General features: G+C 55.6%; 1 protein-coding gene across 1 annotated transcript; it reads right to left on the bottom strand.

The window, feature by feature from the left end:
- Window positions 1-4638: 4638 nt before the first annotated feature.
- Window positions 4639-14144, bottom strand: DACT3 (dishevelled binding antagonist of beta catenin 3). Its single transcript, XM_059666070.1, has 4 exons — window positions 13791-14144; window positions 8651-8732; window positions 8333-8485; window positions 4639-6899 (listed from the first exon to the last, which is right to left on the bottom strand). Exons 1-4 carry the CDS (start codon window positions 14037-14039, stop codon window positions 5500-5502), a joined length of 1884 nt encoding a protein of 627 aa, XP_059522053.1. The 5' UTR covers window positions 14040-14144; the 3' UTR covers window positions 4639-5499.
- Between the last annotated feature and the right edge of the window lie 427 nt (window positions 14145-14571).

Raw genomic sequence — 14571 nt, 5'->3', positions numbered from 1 at the left:
AAATGACAGACTGCTCAGCTCCCCCGCCCACTCAGTTCCCTCATGGCTCTGCTCAGTGCTCCCTCATCGTCCTACCACCTTTATTTTTATTTATTTATTCATTCTTGTTAATCCTCACTCAAGGATTTTATATATATAATTGATTTCAGAGAGGAAGAGAGAGAGCTAGAAACATCCATGATGAGAGAGAATCATTGATTGGCTGCTTCCTGCACGCCCCACACTGGGGATGGAGTCCACAACCCCAGAATCCAACTGTGACCTCCTGGTTCATAGGTTAATGCTCAACCCCTGAGCCATGCTGGCCCGGCATGAGGATATTTTTTCCATTGTTTTTTTTTTTTTAATATATTTTATTGATTTTTTACACAGAGGAAGGGAGAGGGATAGAGAGTTAGAAACATCGATGAGAGAGAAACATTGATCACCTGCCTCCTGCACGCCCCCTACTGGGGATGTGCCAGCAACCAAGGTACATGCCCTTCACCAGAATCGAACCTGGGACCCTTGAATCCGCAGGCCAACGCTCTATCCACTGAGCCAAACTGGTTGGGGCTCCATTGGTTTTTAGCAAGAGTGCGAGGGAGGGAAAAGGGGGGGGGGCGCAGAGAGAGAGAAACATTAATTTGATGGAGACACATCAATTGGTTTCCTACTGCACACACCCTGATAGGGCCGGGGATCGAACCTGCAACCCTTGGGTGCACTGGCCAACACTCAAACCACTGCGCCGCACCGGCCAAGGCCTTGCCACCTTGAAAAGATTATAAAATTTAATTATTTATTATGTCAACTCCCCTCCCCACCCAGCTTCCATCTCTGTGACCAGTTCCTTGTATATCCTTCCAGAGACAATCCGTTTGCAAATATACTACGTAGGACAGTGGCTAAGGGCCTGAACTCGTAGGCAGCCGGAACTTAAATTCCGACTTTGCTATCTGAGCTTCGGGTAAGCTACTTAACCGCTCCGTGCCTCCGTTCTCCATCTGTAAAATGGGATCATAACAGTATCTAACCCCAGGAGGTTGTGAGGATTAAATGAGTCAATATATATAAAGTGCTGAGAATAGAGTCTGGCATGGGCGCCACGCATGCTAGCTGTTCTTTTTCACAGCAAACCCTAGCAAGCTAGAAAGGAAGGGAGGTCATCCATTTTTACTGCAACCATTTGACCAGGGAGTGACCTGCGTAGACAAGTCCCTTCCCCTTTCTGGCTTTGGTTGCCTCTTTCATAGAATGGAGATGGGCGAATATTCCCAAGGGTCTGACAAGCCACGGCTTTTCCTGGCAACCTTTTAAAAATAACTTTGATTTATTATACTCTAAAAGAAACACGTTTATCTGCACACGTAGAATGGGGGCTCCACGGCCAGAGACTTTTCTCTTCTGTTCCTTGCGGTGTCCACAGGGCCCTACTGAGCACCAGAGATTCAGAGGCACACAGTAGGTCTGGTCCCCGCTTCTCAGATCTCAAAGGGACAGAGAGGCGGACCCACCCATGTAGGCACAAAGGTCAAAGTAACAACAAATACCCACCCTTCAGACCTGGACTTGGTGGCAGTTGGGTCCCTCTTTTTTTGGGGGGGAGGGGGCCTCCCTCTTGCTGTGTGACCAGGGCAAGTGATGGCCCCTCTCAGAGCCTCTGTTAATCCAGCCTTGAAATTAGTATAACTATTGGGCTTCCCCAATAGAAAAGGGGCAAAGGTTGTGAGCAGGCAATTAATTCGCAGAAGAAACACAAGTGGTTCAATAAGCAAACAAAAAGATGTATTTCATTAGGAAACAGGGAGGGAGACATGCTAATTAAAACAACAGTTCTCAAACCATTGTTCGGTAAAGGAGTGGAAAAACAGGCATCTTAAAAATAGCTGTGTGTGTTTTTTAATATATTAACACATTTTTATTGATTTCTGAGCGGAAGGGAGAGGGATAGAGAGACAGAAACATCAATGATGTTTGTCTCAGTGATGACTGGCTGCCTCCTGTATGCCCCCTTCTGGGGATCGAGCCTGCAACCCGGGTATGTGCCCTGACTGGGAACCAACCGTGACCCGGTTCATAGGTCAAGACTCAACCACTGAGCCACACCAGCCGGGCGCTGTTGCAAATGTCAGTTGAGGGCAGTCTCAGTGAAAGGAAGTGTGGCCGTGCCAATGAAACGTTTCTAAATGGATCCTGCCAGTGTTGCTCAGTGGCTGAGCATCGACCCAGGAATCAAGAGATAACCTGTTTGATTCCCCATCACGGTATGTGCCTGGGTTTTGGTTGCTGGCTCGATCCCCAGTAGGGGGCGTGCAGGAGGCAGCCAGTTGATGATGTTTCTTTTTTTTTTTTTTTTTTTTTCAAAATATATATTTTATTGATTTTTTACAGAGAGGAAGGGAGAGAGATAGTTAGAAACATCGATGAGAGAGAAACATCGATCAGCTGCCTCCTGCACACCTCCCACTGGGGATGTGCCCGCAACCCAGGTACATGCCCTTGACCGGAATCGAACCCGGGACCCTTCAGTCCGCAGGCCGACGCTCTATCCACTGAGCCAAACCGGTTTCGGCTTTTATTTTTTTATTTATTTATTTTTTTTCAAAATATAAGTTGATGATGTTTCATCGATGTTTCTATCCCTCTCTCTCAAAATAAAAACATTTAAAAAAATAATAAAGTTTCTAGCCCTAACCGGTTTGGCTCAGTGGATAGAGCGTCAGACTGTGGACCAAAGGGTCCGGGTTCAATTCTGGTCAAGGGCACATACCTTGGTTGCAGGCTCCTCCCCGCCCTGCCCTGGTCAGGACTTGTGCAGGAGGCAACCAATTGATGTGTTTCTGTCACATCAATGTTTCTCTCTGTCTTTCCCTCTCTCTTCCACTCTCCCTAAAAATCAATAGAAAAATATCCTCAGGATTAACAAAAAAATTTTTTTTTAATTTAAAAGTTTTAAAAATGAGCCCTGGCTGGTGTTCCTCAGTGGTTAGAACGTCAGCCCTCACACAGAAGGGTTGTGGGTTTGATTCCCAGTTAAGGTCAAGGGTACAGTACCTCCCTTGTGGTTTGATCCCGCCCCCTTCCCACCCAACCCCTGCTCCCCCCACCCCCTTCCACAGTCTGTGCACCAGAGGCAATTAATTGATGTGCCTCTCTCACATTAATGTTTCTCTCTCTCTCTCTCTCTCTCTCCTCTCTCTCCCTTCCACCCCCACCATTCCACTCTCCCACTCTAAAAAAGCAATGGAAAAAATATCCTCAGGCCCTAGCCGACTTGGCCCAGTGGATAGAGCACTGGCCTTCAGACTGAAGAGTCCTGGGTTCGATTCCGGTCAAGGGCACATACTTTGGTTGCGGGCTCCATTGAGGTCCTGGTTGGGGAGCATGTGGGAGACAACCAATCAATGTGTGTCTCTCTCTGTGTGTCTCTCCCTCTCCCTTCCACACTCTCTAGTAAAAATCAATGGAAAAATATCCTCAGGTGAGGATTAGCATATATATATATATATATATATATATATATATATATATATATATATATATCTCCTTAGGTGAGCATTTTTTTCAAGTTTTTAAATGATCAGACTATAATGACGAAGCAATTCTATTTCTAGGAGTGGATCCTACAGACAGTCATACGCAAAAGCACAAAGAAACTCATACAAGGACATTACTGCAGCAAGGGCCATAACAGCAAAGGAACTGGAGAGCTGACAGTCGGGTTAGATTATGGGACTCCCTACAGTGGACTCTCATGCAGCTAAAGCAATAATAGGAATATATGTCATCTAAGTTTAGATTAAATGGAAAAATTCCTAGAAGAACACCACTTAGCCAAACTGACACGGGTAGAAATAGAAAAGCTTAATAGTACTGTAACCATCAAAGAAATTCAGTTCTTAATGAAAATCTTTCCCATTAAGAAATCTCTGGGCACAGATGACTTAACCAAAAAAAAAAAAAAAATTGATAAAGAATGCATACATAGCCCTAACCGGTTTGGCTCAGTGGATAGAGCGTCAGCCTGCGGACTCAAGGGTCCCAGGTTCCATTCCGGTCAAGGGCATGTACCTTGGTTGCGGGCACATCCCCAGTAGGGAGTGTGCAGGAGGCAGCTGATAAGTGTTTCTCTCTCATCGATGTTTCTAACTCTCTATCCCTCTCCCTTCCTCTCTGAAAAAAAAAAAATCAATAAAATATATTTTTATAAAAAGAATGCATACATATAGTTCAATGTAAGTAACTATAGTTTTACATATACAGTACAACAATATCTAGATGCACATATATAGTTATATATATTTACATGGTTACTAGATCCATATATGTATGCAAACACATAAAGGGAAAACATGAGGGGGATGCATACCAAACTGATTACGATGACTTCTGAGAAAGGGGATTTGGGACTGTCCTTTTACCTATAGTGTTTCTGCTTTTATGAAACCATCTTTATGGCCAAACAAAACTCCATCAAAGGCCAGCTTCACTGAGGTAAAATGGCCAATGGTGGGAAAATGATGCCGAGACCAACCTGGCATCTGCCTTCTGGTTCAGGGCACTGCCACATCCACAGCAAACAGCAATCGCTTCATAAATGTCAGTCCAAAGGGAAAGCATGTCTCCCATTCTAACACAGAAGTAGAGCCCACCACATATGTAACATTGTACATTTATTTACAAAGAGGTTAGAGAAACACACAGAATCTGGCCCCCCTGTGCACCGGGGAGTCACCATCGTCATAATAAATACAGTAATTTTGAAAAAGAAAAAAAAATACTGGATTGGAACAGCTGAGGGTCATCCTGAGCTCCCCCACTCCCTCTCACCAGGGAGGGGGTCACAAGATAGAAGCCATCTTCCTTCCCCTCTTCCACTTCTCAGTCCTCCATAATTGTCCATGGATGGAGATGAAAGAGTAGTTCTTCCCTGGTGTTATCAACTCCTATTCGACCCTCAAAACCCCAAAGTCAGTGCTCCTTGCCTTCCCAGGGCACTCCGCAGGCACCGCCTGGGTCAGACAGAGTCTCCAGCCATGTGCCAAGGGGAAATCCTAGGGGTCCAGAGACATGGATGGGGGGCATTTTGTGTATGAGGGGGCCATATCTGGGCATGGAAAGGAGGAATAAGAGGGCTCCGTGAGAGCAGTGAAGGGCATCAAACAGACTAAGTGTCTAAACTAAACGGGGAAATTCACACTGAATTCCCCCTTCAGCATACCATAGTGCACCCATAGTACAGAAGAAGAAAGTGGGGCTCAGAGGGAGGGGACCTTCTTGCCCACGGGCTGCAGAACCGGGCCGCCAGCTGAAGGGGGTCAAACAGGGCTCCCCCCCAATTCCTCCCTCTGGTGGAGGGGGAGCCTTTTCAACCAGGACCTCAGCGGAGGGGGCAGCGAGGGAGGGTCTTTGGAAGCCGAGAAAACGGTGGTCTTTGGAAGGGAGGCGCTGAAGGGCCGGCGACGGGGAGTGTGGTGGTGCAGAGGCAATGGAGGGCGCGCACAGCCCACCCCGAACTCACACTGTAGTCATGACCTTGAGAGAGCCCGAGCGGAAACGCAGGATCTTTTTCTTGAGCGCGTGGGAAGCCTTGATCTTCACGAAGACTTTGGCGGGGCCGGCGGGCGCCCCTCCACCCGCGCCCCCTGTAGGCCCCGAGGCTGCGGTGGCGGCCACCAGCTGCTGCGGCCACACGAGGCCCCCGCTGCCGTCCGAGTCGCTGGAGGCGGAGCTGAAGGCGGGCGACTCGCCCTCGCTGGCGCTGGATTCGCTCTCGCCGTAGCCGCCGCCCACGCCGCCCGCCGGACCCCGGCGTCCCAGGGGCCCCGGGCGCCCCGCCGAGCACTCGGAGTCGCTGCCCGCGCAGCCGTAGAGCAACCGGCGCGGAGGAGCGGACGGGGAGGGGCCGGGACCGCCGGGGCCCCGGGCGGCGGGGGCGCGGGGGCGGCCGCGACGCCCGTCGGCGGCGTCGATCTCGGCCGTGGAGCGCCAGCGGCGGCAGGACCCCGCGGCCTGCGCGGCCAGCGTGGGTGCCGGGCCCCGGCGAGGCCTCGGGGGCCGCGGCTCCTCGCGCTCCGCCGTCGGGTACTTGGGGGGGCCCGGAGGAGCCGCGGCGGCGCGGCCCAGCAGGCTGGTCTCCGACTGGGAGCGCGCGGCCTTGCGCGCCCGGGGCGAGCCCCGGCGGCCCGAGGCCTCCGTCATGCGTCCGCGGCGGCCCGCGGCCCGGGGGCGCTCCCGCGGCGGGGACTGCTCCACGCTGCGGCCCCGGGTCAGCGGCGGCGCTTTGCGGCGGGCCGCGCGGCCGGGGAGGCCCCGGGTGGCCGCCTGCGCGCCCGGGATGTACTGCGCCTTCACCAGGCGGCCCTCCGCCGGGCTGTCGGGGGGCGAGGGGGCGGCGGGCGACGCGGCGGGCTCGGGCGCCGCCTCCGACTCCCACGGCGAGGCCCAGGGGCGGCCCAGGGCGGCGGGGCTCGCGGGACGACCCCCCGCGCGCTCCACGGGGGGCTCGGGCGCGGGCCGCGCGCCTCCGGGGGGCGGGGACGCGTCGGGCGGCCGCTGGCGCACGCTGTTCTGGCGCCGCGGGCCCCCGTCCGCGCCCCCGGGACTCGTCCGGGGCTGGCCCGCCCCCCGGCGGCGGCGCCTGCGCAGGAGCGCCGAGATGTAGCCGTCCAGGGGCCGCCCCGCGCCCGGGCCGTCGGGCGAGTCCGCCGCTGGACGGCCGCAGGGCCGCGGGCTGCGCAGCGCCACGGCGTGCAGGGGGCTGGGCGTCAGGAAGGGCCCCGCGCGGGCCCGCCGCTCCGCTGAGGAGCCGGTCTCCGGGCCCCCAGACCCCGCTGCCGTCGGATAGGGCGCCGAGAAGGACCGCGGGACTGGTGCCCGGGCTCCCGCCGCCTCGGGGGCGCTGGGGCTGGCGTCTCCTGGTGGAGGAAGCAACATGTAAAAGGAAGAGTGGGAGAGGCTCTCAAGCCCCTTCCCAGTGCGCCTACAGGGGCATTTCCCCACTATGCCCCATTCCCATCACAAAGAAAGGAAAGGAAGAAAAAATAAAAGAAATAAAATAGGAAAGGAAAGGCAAAGGGGAAGGGAAGGAGCCCTGCCCTCACCCCTTCCCTTGTTTCAGGTTCTGAACATCTTCACAGCAGCCTGCAAAGCCCTGCGTGACCTGCCCTGCTCCGCCTCGCTGACCTCCACCTCTAGCCCGCTCCTCCATGGTTATAGTCTCCAGCCAGAGTGACCTCCGGATGCAGAGGCCAAGTCGCACTCTGCCTCAGGGCCTTTGCACTTGCTGTTACCAGTTCCTGCCATGCTCTTCCCCCGGAAACCTGATTGGTCCACTCCCTCACTTCGTGGTGCCACTCAAATGTCACAGTCTCTGAGCATATTTTGTAAAATTGCGATTCTCTCCCCAACTCAGTGACATGCCCTAGTCCCCTTCCCCAGTTTCCTGTCCTTGCACTTGTCAATGTCTAATACCCCATGTAGTTCACTTACTTATCTTGTATGTTACCTGTTTCACCCACTAGCAGGGGTCCTCAAACTTTTTAAACAGGGGGCCAGTTCACTGTCCCTCAGACCGTTGGAGGGCCGGACTATAGTTTAAAAAAAAAACTATGGCCCTAGCTGGTTTGGCTACTGGATAGAGCGTCGGCCTGGGGACTGAAGGGTCCCAAGTTCGATTCCGGTCAAGGGCATGTACCTGGGTTGCGGGCACATCCCCAGTAGGGGGTGTGCAGGAGGCAGCTGATCGATGCTTCTCTCTCATCGATGTTTCTAACTCTCTATCCCTCTCCCTTCCTCTCTGTAAAAAATCAATAAAATTATTTTTTAAAAAAACTATGAACAAATTCCTATGCACACTGCACATATCTTACTTTGAAGTAAAAAAAACAAAAGGGGAGCAAATACAATATTTGTATTTGCATGTGGCCCGCGGGCCGTAGTTTGAGGACCCCTGCACTAGAGTGTCAGTTGTGAGGACAGGGCTTTTTTCATTGCTGTATCCCTCACCCCCAGGACAGGGCTAGGACAGCACCCAGTCGGGGCGCAGGGACTGGTGTAAATGAACAGCAGCAGTTCCTGATGACTGAGAGGCTCCCTGTGCCGAGTTCAATGCCTAAGGCCGAGGCTCGCTGAATACTCAAAGGTTCCCTAGGAGGCAGGAGCTGCTATGAACCCCATTCGAACAGATGGAGAAACAGAGGCCCAGAGAGAAGTGACAGGCTCAACACCACGCGAAAGGGAATGTCACGGCCAGAATTCGAATTCAGGTTGGTTTGACTCAGAAGTGTGCTCAAGACCATCTTCTCGCAGTCATTTCCCTGGCCGTCAGGGCCCCACCCACCCACCTTACCTAGGGACTTGGGCCTCTCACTGGCATAGATGCCCCGGGGTTCAGAGGGACCCAGGCGTCCATAGGAGCCAGATCCAGAGAAGCCACTGTCCCCACAGAAGGTCGAGGGTGGAGAGTCAGGACCTCCTGTGGAGCTGGGGTCTTCGTAGAAGCCTGGATTGGGGAGAAAGGGAGAGACGAAAGGGGGCTTGGCTGGGGAAACCAGGGGAAGGAGAGAGGAGGAGACCAAGCAACAGAGACAGGGGAGCCAGAGGGGGGGGGGACAGTGGAAAACATTGGGGTATCCCAGCGGCCCCTGCTCCCTTGACCCATGCTCACCTGAGCTGCGCCCACTTTCCTGTTCCAGGCTCAGGTCTCCCAGCTGCTGGCCCAGGTCCCAGATGAGTCCGGGCAAGGCCTCCTGAAGGCGTGGCAAGAGCAGGGTGGTCAGAAGGCACCCCCAAGGTCTCTGCCCGTCCCAGTCCCCTATTCCAGGAGTTCACGGGCAGAGTTTCACCTTGACCAGGAGGCTCTGACTTCAAAAGGGTAAAAGCAGGACCGGAGTCCCAGGATCCCCTTCAAACTCTGCCCCTTTATCCATGAGAAAGTCCTTCTGGCTAAACCCAGTCCTCGCTGCAGCCACCTCACTCCCTTCTAGGTCCCATCCCTCCCCGCTGCCTTCTTCCGTCTGTGCTGGTGGCCCCTTGACCCCTATTAGAATGTCCCCCCCTTGAGTCTAACTTCAGTTCTTCTTGCTTTAGAGGCACTTCATTGCTAAAAGTTGGGGTCCAGGACCTAGCAAATCCCCTAGCCCAGCCGTGGGCAAACTACGGCCCGTTTGAAATGAATAAAACTAAAAAAAAAAAAAAAGACCGTACCCTTTTATGTAATGATGTTTACTTTGAATTTATATTAGTTCACACAAACACTCCATCCATGCTTTTGTTCTGGCCCTCCGGTCCAGTTTAAGAACCCATTGTGGCCCTCGGGTCAAAAAGTTTGCCCACCCCTGCCCTAGCCATTGGTCTGCCTTCTCCCATCCTTGACCTTTTCTTCTCAGATGCTCTCCTCTCCTCCTACTGCCCCTTCGCCAGCGATAGAAAGTTCTTTTGCAAGTTTCCTGAGTCCTTTCTGGTGCACACTGACCCCTTCCCTCACAGGGATAAACTGGCGGGCTATGACTCATATGTTTTGCTCCTCACTTCGGAAAGAACCCCCATGCCTAGCGGCAAGGCCTTCCTGGCCTCAGTGGTTCCTTTAACCCCTGGGACCACGTCTGCCTCCTGCTCTTGCTCCCTCCCCACCCACAAGCCCCCAGTGTCCACCCACCACTCCTCATCCCCATAAGGAATGTCTGTGGAGTCTACCCCGGCTCCTTCTTGCTGCAGGAAGAGACCGTTTCCTATCAGGTGTGAAGAAATGACAGTGAAAACGCTTTGAGGGGAGTGTGACGGGGACTGCGGGTGAGGGCAGGGCCTGAACCGACACCACTGGGGTCTCTAAGACACTAGAACTTAACACCATTTCGGGAAATGGGGCCAGAGCCAGGAAGAGTCCCACAGGGTCTGGGTGAGGCCAGAGGTGGCAGCAGCGGGCCCTGACGGTTGACCCTCAGACAAAAGCGGCTTGTCTGGGCGGTGGGAGGGAGGGGGAGAGGGAGGAGGGGCGGGGAGGGCAGGCGCCCAGCGCTGCCTATTTAAGGCAGCAAGACCGGCCAGCTCTGTTGCAGACACCCCCTCCCCCCTGCTTCCCACTCCGGTGACTGCTCTCCTGGGCCCCATCCCCCCTACCCCCCCCCCCCGGAACGGAGGCCCCCACCTGGGCTTGTTTATGGCAAGAAAGGCAACAAGACAGTCCACTTTGGGCTCCTGCTCTGGGTGTGCAGAGGTGCTCAGGGTGCGTCATCTTTGAGCCAAACCCAGAAAAGCAGGCAAGTTTGTGCAGCATCAGGGGCGGCTAACAAACAAATCAGAATTGCCCACATGCCCCGTGTCATGCCTCCTACTAATCGCCCCCTTGCTCACTGCACTAGCCACACCGGCCTCGCTGTTCCCTGAACACGCCTGGCATGTTCCAACCTCAGGAGCATGTGTCCCCCGCCTCTCCTTCTGCCTCATTCCCTTGCTTCATTCAGAAACTTCGCTCACCCCATCCCTGCTCCCACCCTCTCTCCAAAATAGCTCCCTGTCATGCTGCACTCCGGGTGCCCTGCCTTTTCCCCTACACAGCGGTAATGCCCTCCCGGCTTAAAGTTATAGATCAGGCTGGCATCTGTTTATTGTCTCTCGCACTGGAATGTCAGGCCCTGGAGGGCAGAGAGACTTAACTGTTTTGTTCACTCCTGCACCTTCCCAACCCCCAGTGCCTAGAACAGTGGCTGGCACAAAGTAGGTGCTCAGGAAAGTTTCCGCGAAGGAATGAATGTGTAGAGCAGAATGCTATACAACAGGAAGAATGGAAGGAAGCCATTTCTGCACAGAACCATCACCAAGATGAGAGCGTTGAGGGGAGAAAGGGAAGGGCAGGATGTGCAGTGGGAGGGTGGGTCAGAATTGCCCGGAGAGCATGTTAAAACCCGAATTGCTGGATCCCTCCAGAACTTCTGGTTCCAGGCAGGAACCCCCAAAATAGCATTGCTAACCGGTCCCTGTGTGATGCTCTAGTCCAGTGGGCCTCACTTTGAAAACCACTGACATAGTCTCTGGGACCTCACCCACTACGTCACTGGAGTTTGTACAAAAGCAAAGCAAAACTTGATATTTTGGGTATGTAAACCGTTTCTGCCAGAAGATGCATCAAAGAGGTCTGGAGGGACGCACAAGTGGCCCAGAGGTGATTTCAGGGGAGAGGATGCATTCAGGGAGTCAAGCGAGGGATCAGGGTCCCGGCTGGGAGAAGGCAGTGGCGGGGGAGGCATTGTTCGGGTCCTAGTTACCAGGGTTCAGATTCAGCGCTGGCGCTTCCCAGCTGTGTGACCCTGAACAGGTCACTTTACCTCTCGGACCGTGGTCTTCTCATCTGTAACAGGGCATCCTTCAACCCCCTCTCTTATGGGGTTGTTGTGAGAATGCAATGAGTTAAAACAGCAGTTCCTGTTAAGCACTTAAGAAATGCTAGCTTTTATGGTCACATGAAAGCTCTGAATTTCCACCAAGGAAAATATAAAATCACATTTACTTGTGTAATTAAAAATAAATGCTGGTGAGTTCTCCAGGTCTAATTTCAATGCTGCCACTGCAGGGAAGGCAGGAGTTTGGGGGACAGAAAGGAGAGGCCTTCTCTTTGTGCCTGGACGCCCCCCCCCCCCAACTCTCCCTCCCTCAGTCTATTCTAAGTCTGACCTCATTCTTTTCAGCTGCAAAGGCATGAATCTTTAAAAGACCAGAAGGTCTTTGGTCTGAATCTGGCTCCCCATTTGCCCACAATGCCTAGTGGGCTTGAGGGTGTCGAGCTCAAGCAGGTTTAACATGAGTGTGGTTAGGGCTCCTGGAGACCTAACCCCTTTGCCCAAACTTTTTCAGACCTTTGTTCCTCCCCTAGTCTGTGCCCAACTCCCTTGACCTCCGTTAGGAAGTCCTTCTGCGAGTCTAACTTAAGTCTCTCTTGCTGGAAGGGGACCTTCATCCTTGGTGGGAGAGAATAGGACCCTCCCACCCCCCCCTAGGATTCTTGCCTGTTCTCTCTGCCATACCCTGTTCCTGCATCCCCATCATTATTATTAGAAACTAATGAAGTCTGGCTTCAGTGTTCTTGCTTCAAAGGGATTGGGAGGGGTAAGTAGTAAGACAGAGGCTCAGGAGTGAGTAGAAACCTCCACCCCCTCTTCAGAAGGACCCAGGAACCCCTAACACCAGAGGGATTTATATTTAGCGCTTCTCCGCTCCTCTCTGCGGGGCTGTCTCCCTCCCCTGACTGCCGCCTCCTCCCTGAGCTGGGACAGAGCTTTGCCTGGAGACTGTGTGTGTGTGTGTGTGTGTGTGTGTGTGTGTGTGTGTGTGTGTGTGATGGGTATGGGTGGGGGGAGAGGCCTCTCTACTACCACCTCGTGGTGCCTGGGGGCGGGGGGGGGGCGGCTGAGAGGCAGAGATGGGGAAGGGGAGAGGGGAAGGGAAGGGAGACTGAGGCAGAGAGAGGGAGAGACTGAGGGACGGCGAGGAAGGACACAGCTTGCCCATCCCCACGCCTTCCTCTCTCCTGTGGAGGTGGGAGGCGCCTGCCCAAGCCCAGCCTGCCGGGGGTGGGGTGGAGGAGCTGCTGAAGGCCCCCACAATGTGTCTCTAACTTTGGGAGGGGGTGGGGCCTCCCACAGCTGTTTCTGTTTCCAGAGAAGGAATGTGCAGGGTCCCACTCCCGCCTGGGGAGGGGCTGGGCGTGCAGCCTGGGAGTCTGGCTTCAGTCCCCTCCCCGTCCCCATCTGGGGTGGGGGCAGTCGAGGTCAGCAGCAGGGAGCGCCCCCTCCCCCGCCACCTCGGCTCAGGTTTCCCCAAACGGGAAGCTCTGACCACCCACAGGCTCGGGGATGGGATCTGCACGGGGAGCTGGGGTCTGGGGCCTGGCGGGCTGGGGGGAGGGGAAGAGAGAGAGAGACAGGGACGGGGACCTAGGGCCGGAAGAGAGGTGCAGAAGGGAAGAGCAGAGAGACAGAAGCACACAGCCAGTCGCAGAGATGAGGAGGGAGAGTGCGAGGAGCCCAGGAAGCGGTGCGAGAATCAAGAGATGACGAGAGGGAGAGTGGAGAATGACAAGAGAGTCATTCTGCAGACTTCTGCCTCGTCTTCCCCCATTAAAGCGCCCAGAGCCCAGAAGTCAGACCCCCATGGCCCCCTCCACCTGCCTCCTCTTGGGTTAACCAGGGTTGGGACCAGGTAGGAAAGGAGGGGAAGTGCCACCGGAGGGTCAAGATCACCGTGGGGTCCTCGGGGTCTGTGAGCTTCCCTCCGGGGGACCCTAAGATTCCCTCCCCCTGGTCCGGCCCCTCCGGAGATCTCCAAGCACACCCGGACTTAGGGAAGGTGGAGCCCTGGCAGCCGGGCCCCAGAGCGGGGCATGTTTGGATGTGTGACCTTGGGTGAGTCGTTTGCCCTCTCCGAGCCTCAGTTTCTTCCTCTGTAAAATGGGGACTATCCCCTCTGATCATCCACGCTGCACAAAGACAACGCATGCCCAATACTGGTCCCCAGGCTTGACACATACTTGGCGCCCAAAAACATTTCCTTTGGGGAAGGGGTGCACGGGATGGGGCCCGTGCATCTCTATGGGCTCCAGCCGGGGCGATGCAGTGCCTCCTTCCCCAGTTCGGGGGTGGGGAGGCCACATCCCGCCCGCCGCCCAGACTCCAGGGTCTGCAGCCCCACCCCCTCTCCCTCCCCCCGTCCCCCTCCCCCACCGGGATGGGTATATGAGCATCTAACCGAGACAGACAGACAGACAGACACAGATGGTTGCGGAGGGAGGGAGGGACGGACAGGCGGCCCCTCACCAGCTGCTCCTCCAGGGCCGCCGCGGCCCGGCGCGCCGCCGCTGCATCTTCGTCCTCGTCGGCGTCCTCCTCGTCCTCGGCCTCGGCGCCCCCCATTCCGGGCTGGGCCAGCCGCAGCGCCTGCTGCACGCGGTACTCCTGCCTCTCCCGTAGCCAGTGCAACTCGCAGAGCCCGGCCAGGCTGCCCTCCAGCCAGCCCCGCAGCCGGCCCCGCTCGGGGCTCACCGGGAACGAGAAGGCCCGGATCATGGCTGCGGCCCCCCGCCCCAGCCCAGCCGGGCCCCGCGGCCACCCCTCTGCCGGTCCCACCTCCCCGCCCCAACAGCCCGCCTGCCCGCCCGCCCGCCTGCTGGCCCGGCTGTCACCGTCTCATCTGCATAGGCGCCCGCCCATTGGTCCGCCCACCCGCGTCTCATCTGCATGGCCACGCCCCCTGCCACACAGCAACCGTTACCTATTGCTCCGCGGTTCACGCGCCGCCCCACTCCCTCCACGCGACGCATGCTCGCAGCTTCGCGGCTGCCTACTGGCTTTGCTCTCTGGAGGCCTCGCCACGCCCCCCCACGCTAGCCTGCCATTGGTCCGTGACCACGCCCCCCACGCGTCACAATGAAACAAGCCCGCCCTTACTCCAATATCATTGGTCCGTGCTTCTCCGTTCCCGCAGCGGGTTCCGCCCCCTTGCGGGCGAGCTCCGGCTACCATTGGACAGTCTGGCAGCAGGGAAAGAGGTGTTCTATAAATAGAGAACGGGTCCCAGTGACGGTTTGGCAGATGTTCC

This window comes from Myotis daubentonii, chromosome 15 (assembly GCF_963259705.1).
Source record: "Myotis daubentonii chromosome 15, mMyoDau2.1, whole genome shotgun sequence".
Lineage (NCBI taxonomy): Eukaryota > Metazoa > Chordata > Mammalia > Chiroptera > Vespertilionidae > Myotis > Myotis daubentonii.
Note: the sequence above shows the minus strand (reverse complement) of the source record. Positions and strands in the feature narration are given on the sequence as shown.